Below are 26,264 nucleotides of genomic sequence, written 5' to 3'. Positions count from 1 at the left end.
TGCACAGAGGGGCAAAGCAACAAGTTTTCCTCTTGATTCCCGTGTGATCTTCCAGAAGCGGATCCAGTGGCGGCGGAGTAAAACCGAGCCTTCATGGGCCGTGGCCTGCACAGAGTATGTGGGGATAGGGGGTTATGCTCCTGCAAAGTCTTCCACCCTTCCACGTCTTACAGAACTGAGCTTTATAGAAATGAATCTGTGCTTATTATGTGTGATGCACTTCGCAGTTTGAGTAAAGATTCACTTAATTCTGATTCCGTCCTCAGTAGAAAGGCTGCGAGCACAGAGGACACAGAGTGGCAACAGCAGGAGTCTTTTATTTGTGGTCAGTGTGCCGTAGCAGCTCCCCTTGAACCCTTGTGCCCGGGTATGTAAATGTTGTTAATAAGCATTATAAGCACTGGAAACTTCCCTGAATCCTATTAGCTTTGTTTTAGGGGGTTGATATTGCTAATTAGCTTGGCACTCATGTTCGCTGAAACATTTTAACGGGCCTGTAGCTGACTGGTTTGCTGAGGTTAATTCAACTTTAATAATGGAATTTGTTATTGGATGCACACTGCTGAACTACTGTTGCCAAAGAAGGAAGGCAGACGCAGAAGTACAGAGGTAAAAGATGCAACGACACATTCATCTCACAATCTGTATCATTTTAATAGATAGATACTTTATGGATCCCGAGGGAAATTCAAAATCCACTTTTTGTTTTTAGAGAAATCGGATCAATATTGGAGATGATTTTGAAAAATGGAGAGAGGTTTGAACGCTGAAAGGTTTACAGACCCATGCAGAGCTGGCTAAACACTGAAGCTACATGGAGCATCCACTCTCGAGAGGAGGGGGGGGGGGAACCAGCTCTCTGTGACGTTTAGACTGCAGTACTCATTTTAAACACTCGGGGTCAGATTTACATACTGCTCCTTTTCTCATTTCCCGTTTTAATAATCAGGTTCATAAATGACAGAAACATAAAGAGTTAAGTGTATAAAGCTGCTTTGAGTCGTGTGTGTATCTCCTCGCTTCATATCCCACTCAGGACTCCAGCGTGTACTCTTAATGTCGTATTTACTCGATACTTCATGACTCACCATGACTGACCTTTCCATACCTCAGCAGGAACAGAGAGTCTTGCAGCTCTAGTGGGGAGTGGGTTTAAACGTTGGACAGTAAGACCTCTCTGCTCAGCTGTGAGTCAGATGTATAAACCTACTTTTGTGAACAAATAAAGGAGAAAGCTTTATCTCAAATATGGATATCTGTTTCGCAGATATTTCACATGCGAGTTACTTGAGACAGATTAAGACCTTTTTTCTGTAGAGCTCAACAGTGACCCCACTTTTTCTGTGACTCTGTTTACAGAACTATTTAACTATATACCTCTTTTAACAAAATCCTTTTATCAACATATTGAGACCTGGAACCAAGACAATCCACTATCCCAACACTTGTCACAATAAAATAATTGATTGAGCCCCAAAGTTGACCATACTTACGAATGGTTTGCTTCTTTTTAAATGTAACTTTAGTTATTTTTACTGCTGAAGTGTTGTGATATCTTGTTGTCTCCCGTCACTGCGGCATAAAAGGCCATTCATATATTTTTTTCTGTTAGCTCAAGAACCAGCTAGCCTACTAGCGTTGCCATGGTAGCAGCAAGCTCCATCTATCAGAGACGTGGCTGTGACGAAGTGTAGTTCTTTTACCCAAAGTCTTTCCAAAAACGAGGTTGATATCATACGAACGTGTGTCTCCTAAAGGAGCGTTAACCATCGTTTCACGCTCGTGGAAGGTTATGACGTTATGGGTAATAATTAATCAAATCCGCTTTTGGTGAACATGAACAGTATTTGTACTTCCTGAACCACACTGTTGAGCTCCATCATATTGAGCCAAATATTGCGACTTTTCCTCAAAGAAGAAAACAGCGTTTTTTTATTTGATCCTCTTGGCAGGATTTGTTCCTCTTGGGAAACATTTCGGCGTGACACTGAATGACTTCTTAAGACTAATATAGTGTGTAAGTCTCCAAACTTCGCTAATAATTCCTGTAATTTATCATTAACCTTCCCCACTCCTTCAATGACAAATCCTGGCATTTCATCCTAATATATTTCTTTTATTACCCATTTTATTGTCTCACTTTTATAGACTCTGTTATCTGCTCTCACTTTGAAATCTCCCGTTCAATCCACTATCTTTAGTCCACACTCTATCCTGCGTGTAGAAACATTTTTTGATGTGTAGCAGTTGGTATGCTTTTGTTCCAATCAAACACGGCGTTGTTGATTTCAGAGATTCGGGCAGAGAGGAAGATCTAATCAGAGAAATCTGCCACTGAAGTGATTGGTTGGAAGAAAGCCGTGCAATCTCCCGGGCCTGGACGGCAAACGAATGTGAACCTCCGCTCCATACCAAAGACTTCTTAGAGCTGTTTTTATTCTGCGCGGGTTGGCCATGCTGTCTGCTCCATATCCTCTGAATGCAGAGGACCAGCTACGTGCCAAAAGGAGCGTCCATGTTTTCCATCAGCGGTCCCTCCCCATCACAGCGGGCCTTCACACACAGTTGGACACGCTGTCAGCAGCAAGGGGCTCAAACCAGGCAGTGACGCTATCCACAGTGTCAGCAGCCTACTGCCTGTCGACTGAGTTTCATGCTCAAGCTTTTTGAAATGAATATTGTAAATCCAGTGGAAAGTTTAAACGCCTTTAAGCCCTGGTTACAACATGACAGCTTATGAATATTTCCTGTGATGCTCTCTGTCAAAGGGTGATGAAATAATCATAGTTATGAAGAGAGAAGTGATCTTTTTAAATAAGTTATCAGCGTGTCACATGAAGAGTCGAGACAACACGAAGAACACCAGTTTAACCTCAATGAGTGACTCGTTAATCACGGTGATAGAATAAATAACGAATGCCGTTGAGCTTATTGAAAGGTCATACATGTAATATTATTCTGAGTGGATTCAACACACTTTTACAGTCATGACGGCGCTTCATATTCATTGTAAAAATAGCTATTTATCTCTTCCTGTCTGTTTTTGTTTGCTCTGAGTGCGAGCACTTAGAGAGGATTTTATTTGTCATCCTCGACACTTCCACGTCTTGTCAGTAACGTGTATTGTTTTTTTTGTTTTTTTTCAAAAACTCTCCTGGATTTTTCTCCGAGGATTAAGTCTTTCAAATTCCTTTTCCGCCTTAAAGAGATGATACAGCCTTCAGTCCTCCGCAGGCTTCCAGCTCTAATTCTAGTGAAGTCAGTCCTGCTATTTTGAAGACTTCCTCACTCTACCTGCCTGTAAATAGTACTGCAGGGACTCACTGTTGGAGTCAGCACTCAATCTTTAAGCGCTCTCAAATATATGCAGCAGAGACTAGCTAAGAGCAGTGGAGAAAAAAAAAGCTGTTAAAAAAAAAAACTCTGACTGAAGAATTGAGGGGTGAAATAAAAAAGGCGAGAGACTTTTTTTTTTGCTCCATCAGAAGTGGGATTTGATCGCCGAGTGAATCATGGCTGCGTGCAGTGTGCAGAGCCAAGAAGCTGAGTGGAGAGCACAAAGCTCTGAAAGTGATATTTTTGATGAGTATGGACTTAAACTCTTCAAAAGTCATGTTACCAGCAAGCGAAAGCCTCTCCCACTTAGACTGAAATGACCTGTGAAAACTTCTCTCAGCTCTTTGCATATCAGGCCAATGATCTTGATTTTAACCAAACTAAAAGAACAACAAATCAGTTCATTTTTACCACTTCAAATAAACGATATGGATGTTTTTTTTTCTATGCCAACACCAGGGCAAACCGAATCAGTAAACATGTTTAAGCCGGTTTGTTTCAGGTCAGCGGCTCCAATAATAATCTTCAGATGGTGCCGCCAAGTTGTCAGTTTAATGGTAATGTTGAACACTCAATTCATAAAAACTGTGAACGGCACGCCAGCTGCAAACTCCATCGAACATGTGGAGATGGTTTGAGACATTTGTGAGAAGCAAGTATCAGGATATTGTTTTAGTCTTTTTGGACGAAAAGTTGTTCCTAAAACAGTCAAACTTTATAAAGAAGGATGATCCTTTAGAGGCTTCAGACACTCAGCGTGTACCATTCGGGCTGATTGACGTATGTGTGACACAATGATACAATAAAAACGTCCCCCTGATTATCACCACGTGGTTATCAAAGTTTGCGTGTGCTTCGTGCAGTCGAAGCGGACCTACTGCTCGGCTCGATGTCCAACACACCTCCGGGTGAAACTGTCGATGGATGCAGAAGATTGCAACCCCCTAAAGGCTGTCGTGCTGAGTTACACTTTGTATTTCCATCTTCTGTGAACCAATTACCCGACCCATTTCATATGTCTGTCTTCTGTAATATCACTACAGGCTGTTTGGTCCGCTGGCGCACGAGCTTGTTCTTGTAAACAAATTGAATTTATGTAACCTTGCTGACGGGCAGGAACTGCAGAGTCCGGGATGGCTGGCGAGCATGTTGCTCTCAATGTTTGGAGCCCAATGGAAACACAGTTATTACCAGCAGAAAGAGTGAACTCACCGCCTACAGTGGCAGCCAGCTTGTTTTGTTATATGGATGATGAAGTTGATGTATGGGCCCCTTGTATGCGCTGAGCAGCCATAGTCTTTCTGCCAAGTGATAAATAGCACCAATACTGTGGGCTATTGGAAAAGACCGGGGCACACAAGATCTCATCTCTGTTCCTCTTTTCCATTTTCTCCTTTTTTTTTCCATTTTCGGCACAACTCAAATAAATTGTACTGTTTTCCCTTTTTTTTGTTTCTGTCCCTCCTCAACTCCTTTTGTGGAACTTTTTAATGAGCTAAAAGGTATGCAATGCTGCACAGGAACCCCTTGACAAAGCACTTTGGAAAGATTAAGGCTGACTAACGGCACAGTAGTGTCCTGTCGGCTTTGCCCCCCCCCCCCCCCCCCCCCCCGCATTCCTCCTTTTGTTTTCCCTGCGTCTGTCCACCCGAAGCGAGAGGCTGCAGGAATGAGCACATTGCAATAGAGGCGAGATTAGAATCGGATGTGAATTGGTTCGGAGATTGGTTTGTAGACGAAAAATGCCTGGAAATGGAAAAGATGGGGTGGAAGCCGAGGGAAGACCTGGGGACAGACGAACAATGAGAGAGAAGGTCACAAATAAAAACGATGCTGTGCGAGGATAGCAGAGCTACTGTTGGCTCTCTGAATAAAAATGATAGAGAAGAATTTGCGCTTAAATTTTGCATGCAAAATAACCAACAGCTTTCCCATCACTCTTTAGTCGTGTCATTTTAAGTAATAGCATCCTTTATCTTGCACTGCCCAGAAAGCAAAGCAGCCGGTCTGTAATTAAGGTCGCCTATTAAGGATGTTATTTGCTTTTCATTCCACATTTCACATCATTAGACACCTTCAAGTGAATTTAATAAGAAATTACCTGCTATAAAAAAAAAAGCCTCAAAACTGGTTTTGCTACTGAAGAAGACGAACGCTAATCCCCCCCGTCTAATGACTTTTTTTTGTGATTATTTTCCAAAATCTGCAGACTGATCATGGGTGTCTAAAACGGCTTATCCATAAAGCTCATATTGATGGATGCTAATCTCACGTGTAAGATTTTAAACTGCGTAACAGGACTTGTTGTTTGTTGACTGCGCTGCATTTTTCCAGTGTTTGGTATCAAATTATTTCCAAGCAGAGGGCTCTATCGATTATTTGTTGCACGAGGTGTCGGAGAGACGGTTTCCATAAAACTTTGATGCGGCCTGCTTTTCCTCTTCGCCTCAATAGGAGTTAGTGTTTGGGTGTTAACTCTCACAAAAGGGACTCTATTGATTCCTTCATTGATTTCTGACCCTGCTTTCCTCTTTTTCTTCCTCACAGTGGCAAACATTCTGTGGCGAGAAGAAGGTACGTCTAGACTGCTTGTGCCTCACTATGGCATTCATTAAACGGAGTTAATTGAATTTGTGTAATAGGGTTACTGAACTGTGATGAGAGGGATTAAATGATTTGATGCTTTCAAAGCAGATAGCTGTGTTGTAGGCTTATTTCAGTTGCAAATATCCACTCTGCTGAGCTATTTTTATGGATGCACTCTGAAACTGCTTCTGCTCTCTCTCCCTCGCTCTCTCTCTCTCTCTCTCTCTCCAGGTCTTGGCATCGGCAACATGTTCTACGTCTTCTATGACGACGGCATTAAAGTCATTCAGCCCGTGGCATGTGAGATACAGCGGCACATTAAGCCCAGTGAGAAGCTGCTGGCCTTGTCGGTGAGTTTTCAAAGCAAAATTTAGCAGCTTTCATTTGCAGTGACTCATTTTTTTTTGTTTTTTTTTTAAGTGATTCAGTCTGTGCTGGACTGAGCCATCACAATCCGTGTGAGCGTACGCTCGTCCTTCACTCTGCAGAAGAGTTTTTCAGATTTAAAGTACTATAAAGTGTCTGATTGGACGATTGTTCCATTGCTGCGTTGTTGGACACGACTTCTAACGTCCTATAAATCGGATATTTTAAAGTGACTGTTTGACAGTGTTGCGAGTCCCTGCCATTAATCATGAGCTGTACATTTTCAAGCCCAAAGCAATAAACACTAAAACATTCATGAAGCTGTATTTGCAGGGTGGACTCCTGTGGGTAAATACGAAAGGGTTTGAGTTTGTAAATTGAATAATGTGGTAGTGTGTGACGCATGTCATTTATTATTCACAGGGTCTGACAAACAACACTTGATGCGTCCTGCTGGCTGACCTAGTAACAGCTCCTCCAATCAATCATCAGCAGTCGATAAAGTTTGTGCAGGGATTGGGCTGAGGTTCTCGTTCGCATGCAGCCGAGCGCTCTCACTGTCGTGCTCAACAAAGGGATTTGCTGTCACACTTGTAAAATCACACAAAGCCTCTAACAAGCACGCATGGATGTGATTGACAGCAGGGCGGTCGCCCCTCGTCATGTCCCAACTGTTGAAACACACGCACGTGTGTCCGCTCATGAGCCAAAAGTTTGGGTGGAAAAAAGGCGTGCCCTCGTCAGTGACGAGAACGCACTTCATGTTCCTTTTTCTTTTCTTTTCGTCCTTTAAAATGTCTGCGCACGCCACTGACCTCTACCTGATTAATGTTGAAATCCTTCACCGTGTGCCAGACTGAAGCAGGAAAAACGCTTCTGTTTTCTCTTTTATTCTTTCATATTGAGAACACACCACGTGACCTGCACTGCAGAGAAGTTGCTGTTTTTTTTATTATTATTATTAATGAAATCTAAGAGTATTGGAGGTTTATATAAAAAAATAAGTGAATATTTTCTTCCTAAGTCATCTGAAACTGAAAATGTTTTATTCCCTTACAAAGTCATTTTTAAGTACAGTGGTTCGTCTCTCCATCTGAAGATCGGGGTTCGATCCCCGGCGCCTGCAGCCACGCGTCTGATGTGTCCTCGGGCCTGACGTTTAACCCCAGGTTGTTCCCGCCGTAGACGAGTTGAGGATTTCTCAGGGGTATTCATGATCTTGTCTGGGTCTCGAAGCCCTTGCTCACCACTTCTGACCACTCTGAGCTCTTTTACCACCAACATCTGTTTGTTCTGGAAACAGCGAGACACACAAAGACACATCACATTATAAAATTGCCACAGCAGACGTGCTTGGAAGCAGTTGCCTTTTTATTCATTCAGCCGATGCAGGAACATTTGCATTCACTCGGAGCCGTGTTTATGTCTGCATTGTGATTCTTGGTCCAAATATTCACTCGTCTTTGGTTCGCACCGACTCCTGGGGGAAATATCCGGCTGTGCGATGGCTCAATCTGGACTTCTTTCTTTCTTTATTTTTATTGTAAAAACATTGCCTGCTAACAATGGAAATGTCACCACCGCTCGGCTGAAAACAAACAGTCGAGTTGTGCACTCTTTTAAAATAGTGCATTGTTGAGATGCTGTGTTGAGTGAAGACCCTCTGCAGAGTTGGACTCATGGTTACCCTCTCTGCGTTGGATCACTCTGTGTAATTGAGTTCACTACACTGCAGCAGTGGTTTGACCTCTCAGCTGACTCTGGACATCCAGCCCCCTCCCCCCCCCTCCCCAGATCACCGTTTATCACTGAAGCTCACGAGCAAAACATTGAAAGCATTGTCTCTGATTTGGACCTGTTAGCTTTACACGTGTTCTCGGACGGACGCGCTCCTCTGAGATGCTGTTTCATCTGGGAGCCGCGTGCTCATTGGATGGCTGTGGCACAGGAAGCGATGCGGTGAACGCACAACAATCAGCCAAGTGTTCCTCTGAGAGCTGTTTGTATTAGGATATCAATCACTGCACGCGCTGCCATGCCAGGTCCAGCACTGTCACTGGGGGGGGGGGGGGGGGGGGGGGGGGGGGGCACTCGTGTTTTCTCCATCGCAAAGGAGCCTTGATTGATATGTTTATGCTAATTTTATAGCCAATCCATTTCACCGAACTACCATACAAAGTGTTTGACTGTAAAACACACATTTCCAGATGTAGACGAATCAGGAAGTGTTTTTTTTTAGGTTCCGTCTGCAGCTGAGAAGATTTGCCGAGATGTGCTTGTAATTTTCTATGACTGTAGGGCTCCTCATTTTCTCGGGGGGGAAATCACAACACAGAATACGATGTGTTCATTTAAAAATAATAGGTAAAAGTGGATTTAAAAAAATAAAAAAAACATCAAGACACAACTTGTAAACAAGCAGCTGCATATTTTCGTGCTGTTTCTTCTTCGCCTAAAGGGACCTTGGCACTTGATAATCAACAGCTCATTTGCACTTTGTCTCCATTTTTCACTTCACTTTTCACCTGGAGCATTTTCTGAGCTCTTATAATTCAGAGAGGATCTCTGATGATCAACATGTTTGTATATCTACGGCAGGAAATACAACTTGACTGGATGTAAGGAGAGAAATCGAGTCAGACTTAAGTGCACCTTATTGAAAACATCAGGGTGAAAATTGTTGTTTTCCTTAATGTGCTATGAATCAGTTTATCAAAACGTTACGTGATGAATTTCCACTTAGCTACATCCTCAGAAGTTTGTCTCAGTTTGGAGTCAGACCTTGTAAAAAGAGAAAGAAAAAAAAGCACCTTGAGACGCTAAGTAGATGTTTCTTTTTTCTCCCTCTTTGACACTTTGGATGTTGCAGATTCACTGTCTGCTTCCGTTCTCCGTCTCCACAGACGCCTGATGTTGTGTCACACATATATTAGCACTTTAAATCATACAGTGGCTTAACGGGGGGAGGGGGGAGGCAATCAGAACCATATATCTCCACATAGCTCTTTAAATGTCACAAGTGAACAGAGGACAAATCCCTTTAAAGTTTATTTCTCCTCCTGTATCTTCACACCTCCTTCTGAAGAGATACAGTACAGCATCACACTGTACTGTAGTGCTTCTGGCTCCATTCCAGCGCTGCATAATGTCCTATGCAGTAAGGGTTTTATTGCATGCGTGAAAAAAAATATACAGCCCTGGAGATGGTATACATTTCCATAACAAAGGGGGAGAAAACGCACAGATGCTCCATAAATCGTATACGTGCACTGCACCCACGTGTGCACAGACATATGCAACATGTAAACATTGGAAGGATTACAGCCGCCTCCATTCACACCCTCTGCTGGGCATCAAATGTTCGATTTCTCACCTCCGAGAGGTGTAACAAGTGGGATTATTTACAGGCCTGTAGCACAGAATGACCTGAGAGTGGGTATGCCGGGGTCCTGCAGGGTTCAGCTATGATGACTCAATGATTACTTCACCAAGTGGAGGCATTTCTGCCGTTTAAGAAACTTTCTTTCCCAACCTGTTTTGGATCCAAACAACAGACAGCTGGTGCTACAACTGGACACGACATTACGTAACAGCTTCATAGGATACAAAAAAAACTTTCATAAGAAGCCAAAAAAAAAAAAAAAAGCTGGAGCAGTGTTTGGTTTTCACAAGATTTTAATCTTTTATGTCTGCCCACATTAACCTTCCTTTTTCTGCGGGGATCAAACACAAAGGGGACAGGAGGAGTTGAAGGCTGAAATGAAGATAAGATCAATTCTGTCAGTGTCTGCTGCACCTCCCCGCTCCTCCTCCCTGATAGAGTTCACTGGAGTTCATACATTACCAGAAGCCTCTTTAAGTGAGAGAAGCTGACCTGTGGGACGACGCCTGTCATGTGCTGCCTCTGCGGTTGTAAATATGGGGGAGAAAAGAGTTCATCCTGCCATGCCCAAGCCCTTCATCCATCCTTCCCCCGGCCTCTCCCTAAATCGTCCCTGCGAGCTTGGAACAGATGACTGGGCAGAGCTCGGAGGTTTGGACAGGCTGGCGACGGGGAGGAGAACTCGAGAGACAGCAGGCTGGTGGAGAGAATCCAGGACTGGAAGCAGAACAAGCTCACGTTATCTGCAGGCTTTGTTCTGTGGATTATGTGTGGACAAATAGGAGCGATTAAAGAGATGTTTCAAGAGCTTGCAAAGCTCATTTATCTCGCCCCTTTGCATCAGCACAGGTGATAAGAGCTTAAGGAGTAAACAACACAGACCAACAACTGGATGGAGTTAATCGATTTTTAATGACAAATATTTTCTGTGATATGAAAAACTGAACGTGTGTGTGTGTGTGTTTTTTTTCTTCCAGGAGGAGGTCTGCCCCACCTCGCCGGGGGAGGAGGTGCAGAGGTGTGTGTGGTCCTCAGCGGTCAACGTCAAGGACAAGTTTATTTATGTGACACAGCCAACCTTGGACCGCGTGCTCATAGTTGACATCCAGTCTCAGAAGGCCGTCCAGGTAGGCTTCAGACGAAATTGGAAAACCAGGTTCACGTCAAATTTGCCGGCAGCACACCAGTAATACGTTCTGTGATGGGCGATTTAATTTTAAAAAGAGAGAGCAGGGGGCGGGAAATAAATAATCTCTCAGATTTGTACCGTCATAAAAGTAAAAGTTCTTCTAGGAGAACTGGAAATCCTCCTCCATCTGTGCCAGAAAGACAAACTCAAGGTTGTCAGAGGAGAGAGTGTTTTTTTTTTGTTTTTTTTTCCTCCTGCTCTTCGTCTTGTGTTGTCAAAATGTTGTACCGGGGGCGAAAAAAAAAAAAAAACCCAAATGTTCCCACATAGTTTTTCAGTAAAACCCTCGATAAATCATTTCTTCACATGGGTATTTTCTGAGATCGATTTTGTTGAATGAAGGACACTTTTTTTTTTTTTTTTCCATTAAATCGTCCCCTTCGACTCCGGGTGCTGTTTGATACAATACATCGTCCTTCATCCAGAAACTCAATTATGTGAAAGCATTGGACTAGAAGCTCTCCAATTTCACCAAAACAGCATGAGAACTTTCTGCAGACTTTCTGGGAAGCAGCTGCTGCAAACTGACTTGAAATATTCCCCTTGATTAATAATGTAGCGGCACGTCGATGACACCTGAATGAGTGCAGAGGCTGTGCAGATAGCAGCCGTGTTGAGCTTCAGAAGGAGACAGGAGGCAGCACGTAAGGCTGCATGGATGAGATGTAGGTCTTCTCCCAAACTAAGGATTTACATAGTCAGACTTCCCCTATAGTCGACTGACAGTCACAAGGTTTTGTTGTTGTTTTCAGCTCTTATTGATCCACATTCTCGTTTGAGTTTAAACCACATCATTGAACTATTTCTCTTATAAACTCGGAATAACGATTAATTGCATGACAAGATATCGTGTTTCTTACTCATATCTACATTAATGTGACGACACACAATGACCTGTGTGGGTCAGACAAACGGCATCTTCCTGAACTCTCCTGATTATAATAATCCACCGAACTGAGTCATCACCATTTAAAGGGGGACCTAAAATCCTCTTTCACAGTTTGTGAACATTTATTTGGCTAACCTGAAAGTCTACAGACCCACAACATGTGAAATAAACCCATCCAGTCCTCTGTTTGTTTTCTGCAGAAGTCTTACAACACGCAGAAACGCTCCGTTTCAAATCTGCCCTCCTTGTGATGTCACAGTGGGATTCAGGAAAATAAAAAATCCCCTCCCTTTCCATGGTATCTAAACCCACTGACTCCACCCCCCCAGCAAGGAGCAAAACCTTTGCACAGCTCCGCTATTATTTCTCGCTAGCGAAGGAGTGAAGTCTCCAGGGAAAACTCAGGGGGGCGGGGTCATTGCATTTAAAGAGACACACACACCAAAACAGAGCGTTCTGAGAGAGCTGGTTTCTACAGGGTCACAAACCTCCTCTACTGCTTGATTCATGTTATATATGGACCAAAGTGCAGCATAAATATTTCATTTAGACCTCAGGGGACTGTTTGAAAAAGGGGGACAACATGTCCTCTTTAAATCCAGTTAAAGATTTAATCCATAACAATCCACTGAAAAGTAACTCAGCTACTCCGCTGACCTTTTAATGACACGAGAGAGCTGCGTATAGCAGCCAATGAGAGAGCCCCTCCCCCTGCTCTGACAGCCAATTATAAGCAACCATGCCGATGACTGACATGTCTTGTTGCCAATTAAATTCTCCAAACATGGATATGCTGCTTCTTTCTATACTTGGGAGTGATTTATTCATGCACACACTCAGGAGAATGAAGAGTTTCATTAAAAGTAGTAATAAGGTGATAGTTATAAAAAGAGCTAAGAGTCATCAATTATTTGGACAAATCGTTGTACAACTAGACATCAAACAGCCTCATGTAGCTGGAGTGGAATTATCCTTGTGCTCAAATTGTCCAGTATTCGGTGATATGGGGTCAGCCGTGGTTTGATATAAACTTTATAGCTTCTCTCCACAGGTGATCAGAGGCTCATTCAGACACTCAGCTCAGTAATAAGCCTTTGATCACTGTTATTTTCAAAGTGATCAGATCATATTAGTGAGCTGAGACATCAGCAATCTATCGTCATGAGCTGCCTCGGTAAAAACATAGCTACAGTATATAGACTGCATGTTTTTTCTATTTGAGGTCATTTTGACCCCGGCAGACACGGAGCAATGAGGACGTGGGTACAAGACGCGATCTGTAGGAGGCAAAAATACGGGGAATATCTGACATTTTAAAAAGAGCGTCAGTGACATCGACATCGCCTTTCTGATGATCTCGGAGGAGAGTGCTTAGAAGAAAAAATATAGGTGGACACGGGGCCTTAGATCACAACATACAGTTTCATTCTTTGATTATGTTCTTTTTCGATTAAAATTCCTGTGATATCGAAGCTGCGACGTGAAGAGAAGTCGAACTGAAACGATGGATCCAAACTGTTTGTTTTTTTCTTGTAGCAAAGAACAACGTTGGTCTTGTGTTCTAGCAGCTCGAACGACACGTTGCTAACAATAGATTAAATCAGATGTCACTCATAGCCTTGAATATTGTTCCCTGCAAGCTGCTGTCAGCGAGAATTAATACCCGCCATTGAATAAAGAAGAGCGTGTGCAGCCGTCGAACACCAGCTACAAAGTGTTGACACGGCTCGAGAAGAACAACGGATTGTGTCACATCCAATTCAGCCAAACACGTCAGGGGATCTTAATGAACATCATGTCATAATATAAGTGAATCATCTTCTTATCAGGTCTTATTCAGGACCTGCTGTGTTCATAAAAATAAGATGTCAAGCTAAAAGTGTACATAGCGTTCTTCTGTTATTCAAATGTGTCAGACAAATTTAATCAACATTTCTTAGCTTGTCATGCTCGTCTCATTTTCCGTTTGCAGCTTCAGGATGTGAAAATGAATCAGGCTGCCACTCAGACCTGTTTCTGTGTGGAAACAGGAAGCCGAGATCACGGCACAATTCTCTCGCACAGTTTAAGTTTAAGTGTACGACTAAACCATGTTAGATGTGATAACAAGGTGTGGGTGCGTTCAAACTCAAACAAAAACACATCTAAAGCTGATCTCACAACTGCACTCATAAAAATATCTGGATCATTTCATGAGGACTAATGAGAATATTTGCCCTTATATTGATGTAACGTGAGTCACAATGTCAACAACAGAGCGGCTAAAAAACATACTGGCGAACAGAAAACGTCACGCGGTGGTTCATACACTATGCACCGTGCAGCAGTAACAGTACATGAACGCCACTTCCTTGTCCCACTGGCTCGAGGAGATTCTCCTGATTTTATTTTGTGATAAACTTGGCTCAAGGGCCATGACAAATACGAGCAAGAACCAGACTTAGAGCAACGCAAACCAACGACCAAAGCACAAAAACATGGTGTTGTGGCAAGATAGAAAAAGAGAGAGAGAGAGAGGGAGGGGTCGAGCAACAATTGTATCAGCCAACTCCTGAAGGACGAGGGAGACTGAAATAATTAATAATAGCCTGTTAATAGACAAAGGCAGTGACCGTCACAAGATCCTGTTGCGTTCTCACGTCAGTTCACTCGGACTCGAAAACACTCCGGCAGAGAAGATTCCAGGTGGAGTCAGAGAGAAAAATGTGGCTGTTTGCTTTCACACAAATTTATTTCTGTCTTTTGTGTTCCCCCCCCCCTTACAAGAGCAGCTTATTCAGCTTTCAGATCAGTTTTTCCTCACCCTCAGCTCATCTGCTCACCTCTGACCCGTCCTGTTTCATACCCACTGCAGCAGTCAAGACCTACACTTAAACGCCACATTGATGTGTTGGCCAAATAACCCTGCGACCCACCTCTTCATGGAGACTGTAACCTTGGAACCCTTCATAGAAATAGTAACATGGCAACCAGCCGCTGACGTCGACCCTACAGATGCTGAAACACACGATCACTCACTCTGCCACTTTTTTGCGGCACCGTTTATTTTTGCAAGGCGGGCTCAAACGGCAGCACGTGTGTGAGTGACAATCTCAGCTCATTTCCAGTTGGCGGCGTCGACTTAAATCATCGGTGTGTGTTTTTTTTGGTCGTGTCAGGTTAATCTGAGATCCCTGCAGATGTCTCTGACACCTTCATGGCTGTTTACAGCTCGTGAGCCTCTCGGGGACCTGCCGCTAAGAAGGTTGGTGTCCTAGAGACTGTCACAAGCTCATTATTCAGCTGCCTGGAGGTTTAGCTTCATTGCATTAAATTAGAAGTTGTTAATTAACCACCTGAACCTGTCTCTCCTCTTGAATAGGAAAAGAGCCACGAGCTCTGCAAGTTTCAGGTTCCCTACTTCCAATATTCTGATTGAATCATTAAAATGATTGACACGCATAAAGTCACAATAATGAACAAATTGCATTTTGAAATTTGTAACCAATTAAACCCCTCGCTGAAGACTTTTTTAATGAGCAGATTGTATTTGGCTTGTTAAAAGCGATTAATTGCAAAGCAAACAGGGATAAATGATTGAAGCTGCCGTAATGTTTGCTTTGCTTGATCTCTGACAGAGAGAGTGAGGCGAGCATATTGGATGAGGATCTGGATAATCTAACCACGGCTCAGAAGAAATTGTTAGTCAAAAAAAAAAGAAAAAACAACATGAACACCTGTTTTCTCTCATGACTACATGAGCGGAGATTAGTTAGGATTCAACACATCGCCCTCGTCTTATTTGCAGTAACCCTCTCAGGAGCTGTTGGCGCTCTCGCTCAAACAATATATATTCTTCCACGGTAAACAACACTATTAGGATCGTAACACACAGCAGATATGTGGAAGGTAAGCTGAAGTCAGAGAGGAACACGCGGTTGCAATAATTTTTCCTGAGAAGAGATGATTGCTTCTTCTTGCTGCCGTTGAAGGTGCAGCTGCTTGCATGCATTCTTCTCCCCGGTGCGTTCCCTATTCCCTTTGAGCCGCCTGTCTCTCTGCACTCAGGTGGACATAATGCATGAGGAGCGCTTTTTCTGTCACACGCAAGGCTCGTCTGTTGTTCTGCCTCGGAATATTGTAGCGGTGTCAAAGAATGGATAAAGACTGAAAGCAATTACCTCAGCGTGGTGAAGCAATTGTGTCAGTCACCACTTGATTTGAAATGCAGCTCGACACCAAATGCACCTCGCACATGAAAAAGCACAACTCCAATCCGCCTTGTTAAGAGAACACTCGCTCCTGTCAACCGCAAGATGAATTAGTCTGCAGGTAAAACTTTCCGCAAGCATTACCTCTGCACATCAAAGGGGGGGATCCTTTCAACAGCACAGTTGATTGTTATTCTGTGGTCTTTTAAAGCTCCGTTTCGTTTGTGTGTGTCCCTCCAGACGGTCAGCACAGACCCTTATCCGGTGAAGCTTCACTATGATAAATCTCACGACCAGGTGTGGCTGCTCAGCTGGGGAGACGTGGAGAAAAACTTCCCTACTCTTCAGGTAAGGCCACAGCTCACTGTTTGTTTTTGGTTCCTCTCCTGAGTTTTGTTCCTTTGAATTGGATGAAGGACAAAGAACAAGACAAACAAAGATGCAGATCTCTGAACAGCGTTCGAGTTTAGTGGAGGAGGAGGAGTTTTGTCCTGGATCTTTCCACAGGAGAAAGATGAGAATCCGAAGCATGCGTTCCTTAAACAGGGACGTTTAACGTGTATGGACTCGGCTGAGAGACATCATCAGGACAGATTAAACATCCCTGCAGAATAATTTAGGATTTCTATACTGCATCAGAGTGCCTCGCCCTTTACGTTCAGACTTCTTCTTTTATTTGAAGTTTCAATCATTTCAATCCTTTTTTCATTTTCTATTTCAATGTTTCTCTTGGACTTGAGCTTGTTTAGTTCTTTTCTACTCAACGCTCTTTTAATCGCAGGTCACACCTGCACATTCACACACTGATGGTAGAGCCTGCTGAGTAAAGTGAAGTTAGTAATCCAAGGATACACATTCACACAACACTAACAAAGCAGCGGGAGTCCAAACAAACCCAGACCGACATGGTTTACTTTGACGGGTTGAAGTCGCTCCTTCGAGGTCACTTTCAGCTGTGACATGTTTTAGCTGGAAACAAACGTTAAATCCAAATATTGACCGGACTGTGTGAGACTGTGACACAGACCTCAACATCACGGCACAGACACAAACAACAGAGTTATAACGATGTAGTTATTTATCTGTAGTTTCCTCTGAGAATCAGCCTGAGTCAGCTCGAGGTGATTATTTTTTCTTTTCTTTTCGTATAGCTTGAAGAATCCTGCCTGTCATCGCCTGCACAGAAACTCATAATGCGGAGTTTTTTGTGAGGCAATGCGCTTTGTGCTTTGTGGCACAATCAAAGCAAACCCCGCCTACACACGAGCGCATGTCTGCCTGCTCGCCTTGCGTTCACCACTCTTATTTGGACACCTGTGACAGCAGCACACATCACCTCCCACCGTGAAGCACAAACATGTCAGTAATAAGGGGGGGAAAAACTGCAGGGGTTATTTTCCAATCGATGCACCTAAAGCTGGGATAAAAATGACAGCGTTCTTATTGAGTCATTTATTCGAGTGTATCCTGCTTTATGGAGTAATACGAGTAAAAAATGAAAAAAAACAAAATCCCAATCATGGGTATTACTCCCTCTTGGTTTCAAGCTACAGATACGTATGAGTGATAAACTTAAATGAGGAGCAGCCCGGCAGCACTGAGTGTATTCATCAGGCCCATGTTTAACACCCACCTCCGTCTCTGCCGGCATCCACCAGGTGATCAATCAGGCCAGTGGAAGAGTCTCCCACCACACGGTGCACACGCAGCCCATCGGCAGACGCTTCGACCGAGTGGACGACTTCTTCATCCCCGCCTCCAGCCTCATCGTTAACCACATCAGGTGGGTCCAGCGTGCTCCAAGAATGCTCCTAATGCAAATTGATTTGCAATTGAAATCCAACCCCACTGGTGTTTTATCCACTTTTGTCTCCTGAACTCAACAGTAATGATGTCGGAGGGTGTGCTTGTCTGGAAACGCTGGCATGGAGGTTTTTTCTTTTAGACAGATTCAGTGAAACACGATGAAGAGAATAAACCTTTTTCTCTTTCGCTGTGGAATCAAACTCTTCGTGTCTGACTTTATTCCTCTGAAAGTCAGTCAACAACCTCCGAGGATTCTCTAATTATTTCAAGATTAGCCTTGTTATTCGGCCTGCAGGGAAATGACATATAAAACATAATTGCAATGAAAACAATTTTAATTAAAAGTTGGGAAAAACATCAGTATAATACACAGAGTTGGACACACGTGCATTTATCCGTTAATCTTATAATTATTGGTGTTTCTTTAATTAATTTCTTACTTGGGTGTTAATTTGAAAAAACGATCATTTCCAGTAAATTAATTTTCAGTCCCCGCTCTCAAGTGGCGAGATAGATAAAGATGACCAGAGAAAGTCAGGACAATAGTCGTATAGATTTAAAAAAAAGTGTTTATTATTTGTTATGTATTTGGGTGAAGGTTTGGTGGGTCAGGTGTCGAGCCCGGTCCTCGTTGCTCCCTCAGATTATGTTGCGACTGTTTCCGCCTGTCTGAAGGCTGCAGACGAGTTCATGTGGTCATCGTTACACAAAGATATTAAGAAATGAGCCCAGGCATACAAATTCTGATATTTGCCTTTAAACAATGAGCACGAGGACATTGCTTAAAGCGGCGATGTCACTCCAGGGTATCGGCAGCGTTATTGGGTTGCTAAGCAGCCAGCATGAGTAAACGCTGAGATGCATCATTTGGAGCGAGCCCTGGACTCAGCTTGACATCAGCTCTGCGTCATGTGAAACACCATACAGGCTGCATATGCTGCCACCTTCACACAGGCAGCACACAGTTTCTCTCTGATAATATATGAGACAGATCAGAATGAATCTGAACGTCTCAGCACTGACGCAAACGTCTCTGGCTGGTTCCTCCAGAATGACACTCATTAGATTTTTTTTTTCTTTATCATTTGAGTTGATCGTAGAGCAAACGCACACACTGAATGCAGAGCGACCTGATACGCTGCTGTGGGGGGTTTTTTATTCATCGTGAGCTATGCCACATTCAGGCTGAGCTGGTCCCAAACGCTTGACTAATGTCATGGAGAGGCCAGAAACACGCAGGAGGTCTGGAGGATTTCAGGATGTTAGCAGTCTCCTGGAGAGGAGGGGAAGGCAGGCCAAAGTGTGTGTGTGTGTGTGTGTGTGTGTGTGTGTATTGGTTGGGGATGCTGGCACAGCTGTAATTAGATCCTTCGGGACCTGTGAGGAAGATTGCAGGAAAGTGTGGCCACATTTTCTTCTGCCATATGATGTTAGAAAATTGCATCTTTACCTACCAGTTGCTCATCATTTTGATGCTTTTCAAATAAACTCACTGCAGGTTTCTGCAGCTTCCTTGTCCTCTTGTTTGACATGTTTAGAACACAACACCTGAACAAATACCTGCACATAGCAAAGATGAAACATGTGAACGTTGCTCCTGTTGTGTAGTGCCTCAGTATTCTTCTTCATGACCTTCAAGGCTGAAATGCTTTGTCTGTTTGTAGCTCCAAATCTGTTGAAAATAACACAGTGGATGAGATCCTCAGTCACAGACTCAACTAAAAGGACAAAGACACACACACACACGGCCGTTTTGGACGCCCCTGGGTTTGGCAGATACGAGAGCAGTTATCAGGTGAACAGGTGTTGCAGCGATGGAAGCGGGCAGTGGAACTGCTTCAGATAGAAGTGATTGTACCCGAGCTAAAAAGCCTCTGCATGTTTCTAATAAGCTCCAGCAGCAGAAACCTGCTCAGACTAGGATCAATGTTGGAGATGCTTTTGAAACATGGAGAGAGGTTAGAACGCAGAAAGCTTTACAGACCCATGCAGAGCTGGCTAAACACTGAAGCTACAGTGTCCACCACATGCAGAGCTGGCTAAACACTGAAGCTACAGTGTGCACCACATGCAGAGCTGGCTAAACACTGAAGCTACAGTGTCCACCACATGCAGAGCTGGCTAAACACTGAAGCTACAGTGTCCACCACATGCTGACCTGTGTGAGAGGAGGGGACGGAGCCAGATAGCTCTCTGTGATGATTAGAGTTTAGACTGCAGTACACATTTTAAACATGTTTTAACTTCCTTCTCCCTTTTAAGGAGCAAATGAAACAATGCATAAGATCCGAATCAATGTTCAACAACTTCCTGACTCACAATCAATCAGATCAGCAGTAATTAGGAGGGAAAGCTCTTAGTTAATGACCTATTAGATAGACTATGGTGATGTAGAATGAGGTACTAATAAGCGCTCAATATTGGCTAATAATGCTACTAATTAGCATGACAATAAGCAGCTAGTCAGTGATGAATATTGTGACATTTTAGGTGTTAGCGTACCTCTTTAAGCTTGTGTCCCTCTCCCTCAGTCTGGTTTCTTTTTACAGATGGACTTGAACTTCATTAATAATTTGATTTATTACATTTCACCGAGAGCAGATGGAAGTATCCCGTGACGAGACTCGGTTGGCGTCCCTTGTAGTTTTGTCACAAACTCATAATTCAGCCTCGTGTCCTCTGTATAGCTGCCAGAATGTGTATCAGTGAACATTCGAAGTACACACAGAGCCTGGATGTTTTGGGTTTTTTTTTTTGTTTATATCAAAAATATTTGGAAAGTTTAAAATGAACTACGGCCTCGTGGCTCTGATTTCTTTTTTGATCCTGCACCCGCTCAGTCATTCGCCTGCTGGCAGGAGTGTGGCATTGATGAGTCAATTTAGCAACATAAGCAGTATGTTGAGGAGTGGACATGTATTCAGCGACTTCAGGGGATTGTTTAATGACTGGGGGATTCCCCTCAGCAACAACTCTGAGGCGGGCAGGAACTTCTGGGGGCCGTCATTCATTAAAAGCATCGACTTACAGTCAGAAAAGTCGAGGCGTCAGCAGAAATAAGCCTTTATTTCTTCTCTCTACCCATATCGTCAGAACTCTTCCAGACTGCCTTTTGGCAAAACGAGCCGAGCGAGATGTTGATTCGATGTTTTTGCACTGGAGGAAGGGTGAACAAGAATTCCTGTGTAATATATCTTTTACCGCGCAGCGTTCAATGATCTGTTTCCTGTTCATGAATTTGCCCTCAGGAGCTTCTACTGAACCGCAGAGCAAAGGGCTGGGACCCACTCGTTTCTTATCCTGAAGACATTGACATGAAGATGAGGATGATAAAAAGTGAAGTGCATCTTTATTTGAATGCATCCCCCGCTGTGCAGTAGCAGGGAGAATATTTAATGCATTAATCATCTGTACAAATGACAAACAGCAGCTGTCATTTTGGCTGAGAGCGTTCTGGGTCTGCCAAAGAAACAACCCAGCTGTGTTCACATCAGAGCGACGCCAAACAACGTCTGATTATTAATTGAGCAAACATGAAAACATTTCTGTCTGTTAGTGAAAGTGGTATTTTCATTGCAGGGTAAATGCATCCTTGACCTTAAGCTCTCGGGCAGGTTACCGATCCAGCACAGCGTGGGCTCAGCGCTCATTGATCTGTCATCACACAAACCAGACTGAATGCAACCCAAAGCAAAACAATCAAAACAGCGTTTGACAGGCGGCTTTTTCAGGCTGTACATTTTCAAAACCACTCTGTTTTAAGTCGCACCCGACTTCGAGATTATTGAATTAAACACGTCTGACAGTTTTTAGACCAAGACCCACTCTGAAGCGAGCCACCTTTGATTTTAATCGTAAATCACATGACCACATTTAGAGGGTTTAACTTGGAAGTTAAGACCTTAGGTTACCTATTCATTAGATGAGAAGATGGATGTTCATTCAGTCTATAGACAGGGATACTGAACCTTACATAACTCAGGAGAAAAACAATAAAAACATATTTGAGATTTTTTTATTAAAGGATGAAAAGCCCCCCCATTACATATTTTAATATTGATAGTCCAACACCCCCCCTCCCATCATTGTTCCCCATGACGGATTTGACTACTTATGTCTGCAGTGAAGGCCATTGTTAATGCAGTCAGACTGTTGTAATGTAATTTAAACAATGGCTGTAAAAAAAAGACGAGCAGATTTATATATTTAATAAAGTGTTATCTCTGACATGCCTTGAGTTTGAAAGACACTTTTCTTTTGTCATGTTTTTTTTTTTTTTTATCTCACGCCTCACTTTGCAGCATCGTCCTCTGCTCACACTCAACGTAAACAAGCGTCGCCCCAAACCTGTACTTTGACAGTTCGAGTAATTGTTCAATCGAAAGCTGGAGACAGAAAATAAAACCGTGGAGCCACAGAAGGCTGGACGAATAAGGACATTAATATTTGTCTGTTTTCAGCCAGGTTCGGATTCATTTGTATGACAAACACAGTCTCAGTCGAGACTCGTAAATTGAAAAATGCTTCCCCAATAAGGTGGGAAATCTAATCTCGGAACTTCTCAAAATGCAAGACAGCCGGCCCCCAAATTCCGTCATGCCACAAAATCCAACAATTTACGAAAATGTCAACCAACTAATGTGATTCTAAAATAAGTCATGGACGAGCATATTGGGCGAGAACTGAGGCTGAACCCATACACTGTCTGCATGTTAAAGATCATTTAACATTATAGCCTGTTCATTTCTGCCTGGACCCGATGAACATGACGATCTCTGGATCAATGATTCCCTCCGCGGGGATGATAATGTGCTACTCCGCTTTTAAATGGCCATTTTTTCGTTCAAAGGTACACACAGCCTGGTGTTAAAATGGCATAAAAAATGATGAATGACAGCGAGATTTAAGTGGCTGTCAGCATCGATCAGCTGGTATTCACAATTAATTGAGGCCCGTCAGCTGTGTGCATATTCCCCCGTCTTCTCTGTTCAGCTGTAAAAATGTAATGACCCATTAACAGATTCTCTGGATTCTTATAATGAATAGCGTTTTCACCACCATCCATGACCCAAATGTGAAACGGCTATAACTCTATCAGACAGGAGAGTGAAGATACTGACCATGTAAAGACTGTCAGGGAGCAGAATTTGGCCATTCAAGGGTTAAATGGACCAAGAAGTAACTTTGTTTTTTTTTTCTCTCCTGAACATTTCTTTAACATTATGCCAGTCCAACCATATTTATAATTACTCAGAGCAAATCAATAAGCGTTTTCTCTTTCAGGTTGACATCTCCTTGATGTGTGCACTGTGCAGCTTTATTTTAACACGTTAGCAAACGCTGCCTGAGAATTAATGAGCTTAAGAAAGAAAGAAAAAAACAGAACATGAAAACTCTTGTCTTGCAGATTCTCTCTTAAAAATATAGAAAAAAAAGGATTTGTTTGACACAAAGCATGATTAATGACCAGTTTCAAATGAGGTGCAGTCAGCATTTATAAGAAATCTTTGAAGTCTGAAGTATCCTAAACGACTGGATCCAAAAGTTTAGGATCAACTCTTCTTGTTACTGATTGGCTCTCAGGTTCAGCCTTCCAGTGTGCTGCAGCCATTTTCTGGATGAGCGAGTATCAGCATGCTGATGTTTAGCTACTTTAAAGTACTCAGGACACACAATCAACTCCTTTGTGAAAAATCGTGACACAAATTTCTTTTATTTTTCAAACAATTTTTATTTATTGAAAAAAAAGGTGCAGTTTTTCGATTTATACTTTTTGACAAAAAAAAAGTTAACCCAGGCATTCCTCAGGACAAACAGCTCAGCGACCCACTCTTTGGGTCCCGACCCACCAGTTGGGAATCACTGGTTTAATGTTTGAAATCTCAGTATGCAAGTTAGCATGATTGAATTCAATTATTTTACTACTTAGTGTTCTTCTTATGTTGCCACTCAAAGAGATAATAAAGACGACCTTGAACCTTGGAAGTACATCGCAAGCTGTTTAGATGAAGGTTTAGCAGTTCAGCTAAAATGCTAATTGATGCTCATAGGGGGTGGGTGAGAGATTGTTAGTGGTTCAGTTCCATGAGGACAAATCAAGCATCACCAAAGTCATTACCATGTTTTCTGAAAGTGACAGATATTCAATGCCATATCTGTGGATCTGTTTGGAATCATGAAAGTCTGAGCAAATGTTCTTGGCCACCCATCCCAGAGTTATCTAGACATTTCAGTCTGGACCAAAGTGGAGGATGGATTGACCAATCATGCCACCTCCAACCTGTGTCGCTAAAAACAAACAACAAACAAAATATTATTGATTGAACGGTTTTCTTCTCTCACAATTCTTTGACAGATTTGGCCTCATCCTTCATCGAAATGAGCCTATTCTGCACAAGATCGACCTGGAGACATCGGCGTACGTGAAGAACATCAGTTTATGGGAGTATAATTGCATCCCCAAGTCAGTGGCCTACACCCATCTCGGTGGCTACTACTTTGTCAACTGCAGGGCTGACTCCACCGGCGCCACGCAGCCACAGCTCATCTTGGACAGTGTAACAGATAGCGTGATCGGCCAGAACCGAGACGTCACTGGCACTCCCTACGTGTCGCCTGACGGCCACTACTTGGTGACCGTGGATGACAGCGACGGCCTGATGAGGATCCAGAAGATCTCAGAGCGTGGAGAGATCCAGGAGCCCTTCGACATCCACACCAACCTGCACCTGTCTGACCTGTCCTTCCAGCGCTCCTTCACTGAGGTCCACCAGTACAACGTGTTCGGCAGCTCCGGCCGTCAAACTGACGCTCTGTTCGTGGAGCTGAGCTCCGGCAAGGTCAAGATGATCAAGAGCCTGAAGGAGGCCACCAGGTCGTTCGAGTGGCCGTGGAGCAGCAGGAACAGGGTGATGGCGGGCAGCGGACTGTTCGGACAGTACCTCATGACCCCGTCCAGAGAGTCTCTCTTCATCCTGGACGGACGGCTCAACAAGCTCAACTGTGAGATCACCGACGTCCTCAAAGGCAACGTGGTGGTGTGGGTCGGAGAGTCTTAGGTAACGAGAAATGTAAAGACCCGATGAGCTTCGTTTTTTCTTCAAAGGTACTGTTGCACTGAATTCTGTTGCAGATTCTTTAATTTTGTGGGAGTGCAATTGTGAATACTAACACATTTTTTAAAGTCCATTGGATGAAGGACTGTCATGAAAGAAAAAAAAAAAGCGAAGGAGTAATTGAATGTCGATTGATCGTCTTAAAGCAGAGTTAAAACACGTTTTCCCACTTGTTGGATCACGTTTAAGTCAACATAATGTTGCTTGCTGGTTCTCTTTTTCAGGAAAATTGGTATGAGTCCGTACACGTGCAACTTTTGCATTATTAATCAAAATCAGTTGTTTTCAGTGTGTGGGAATGCTGTAGATAATCTCTGAATTAAACTAATATTTAAAGAAAATTGGCAAAAATCAGTACATATAAATATATATATAAATATACTGTATATGTCCAGATTGTAATTAAAGTTACCCATCCCAAACTTTTTCCTGTGCCTTCAAGGAAAATTCCCCTCCATCGGAGGAATTAGCGTAATTATTCCCTGTGTGACTGCAGACTCCACCTTTTCCTTTGACCCCTCCATTTGTGGTGAGAGCCATTCCTCACATCCCCCCCCCCCCCCTCGTCTATCCGTCCAACGCAGCCAACTCAGTCTAATTAAAACGAGCCCTTGCTGTGATCCCATCCTGTCTGAAGTGCAGACAGAGACTGAGCGCTTCATTACAATCGTGCGATCTGTGACCTTTGATCCAAAATTATACCCGGCGTTGGGAGGTTCTGAAATTTCCAAATTTCTTTTCCTTTTCAGTCCAAAGCAGGAAGTCAGTGGCGATGTCAGTTAAACTCTACCAGCTTTATACACTCCACATTGTGAAATCTTCAGTATTTCGAATGTTTCCTTCGACGAAACCGTCACTTCTTCGACCCTGGACCAAAAAAAAAAAATTTAAATAAAATAGAAATCCTCTCGCTGCTTAAAAAAAATGAACTGTGAGAGATTTTTGAGTGGATGTTGTAACTTGAGTTAAATGACGAGCTAGCACAGTGGAGGGCGGGGTCACACTGCCCAGAGGGTGTTTAAACTTAAGACCGGGCTCTTTGTGAACACTCCTGCAGCAGAAACATAGTTGACAAGTGGATGAAACTGTTCCCTAGCTGGACACATTTCTATGCATAATCACCCTGGCACTCAACCGTATCGCAAAATTTAGTACTGACTTTTACCGTGTACAGATTCTATAAAGTCACTCTGTCTTTCCTGTAAAACCTAACTCGTATATCTTTTGATTTTGATTGAATCCGACATGTTTTTTCCCCTTTACACCCGACCGCACTGGTGATGATGACCTCTTCCTTTCTATTTATGTTCTGTACATAGCGGCTGACTGTGACTGCGTTAGTGTCCCATCGATGTACAGATTCTCACAGGGTTTTTTTTGTCCTTTTTATTTTTCTTTTTTTTTC

General features: G+C 43.1%; 1 protein-coding gene across 2 annotated transcripts in view; it reads left to right on the top strand.

Annotated features, from left to right (window-relative positions):
• Positions 1-25,829, top strand: part of fstl5 (follistatin-like 5) — a 176,867-nt gene extending 151,038 nt beyond the window's left edge. For both annotated transcript variants that reach the window (XM_079351527.1, XM_079351526.1), the window contains 6 exons: positions 5,884-5,910; positions 6,154-6,272; positions 10,648-10,797; positions 16,179-16,286; positions 17,597-17,721; positions 24,100-25,829. In XM_079351527.1, the coding sequence (XP_079207653.1) occupies positions 5,884-5,910; positions 6,154-6,272; positions 10,648-10,797; positions 16,179-16,286; positions 17,597-17,721; positions 24,100-24,802 (1,232 nt within the window). In that variant the 3' untranslated portion in view covers positions 24,803-25,829. The remainder of the gene's footprint in view (positions 1-5,883; positions 5,911-6,153; positions 6,273-10,647; positions 10,798-16,178; positions 16,287-17,596; positions 17,722-24,099) is intronic.
• Positions 25,830-26,264: the final 435 nt, after the last annotated feature.

This window comes from Symphodus melops (genome assembly GCF_947650265.1).
Source record: "Symphodus melops genome assembly, chromosome: 9".
Taxonomy (NCBI): domain Eukaryota; kingdom Metazoa; phylum Chordata; class Actinopteri; order Labriformes; family Labridae; genus Symphodus; species Symphodus melops.
This window is presented reverse-complemented; position numbering and strand designations above follow the sequence as displayed.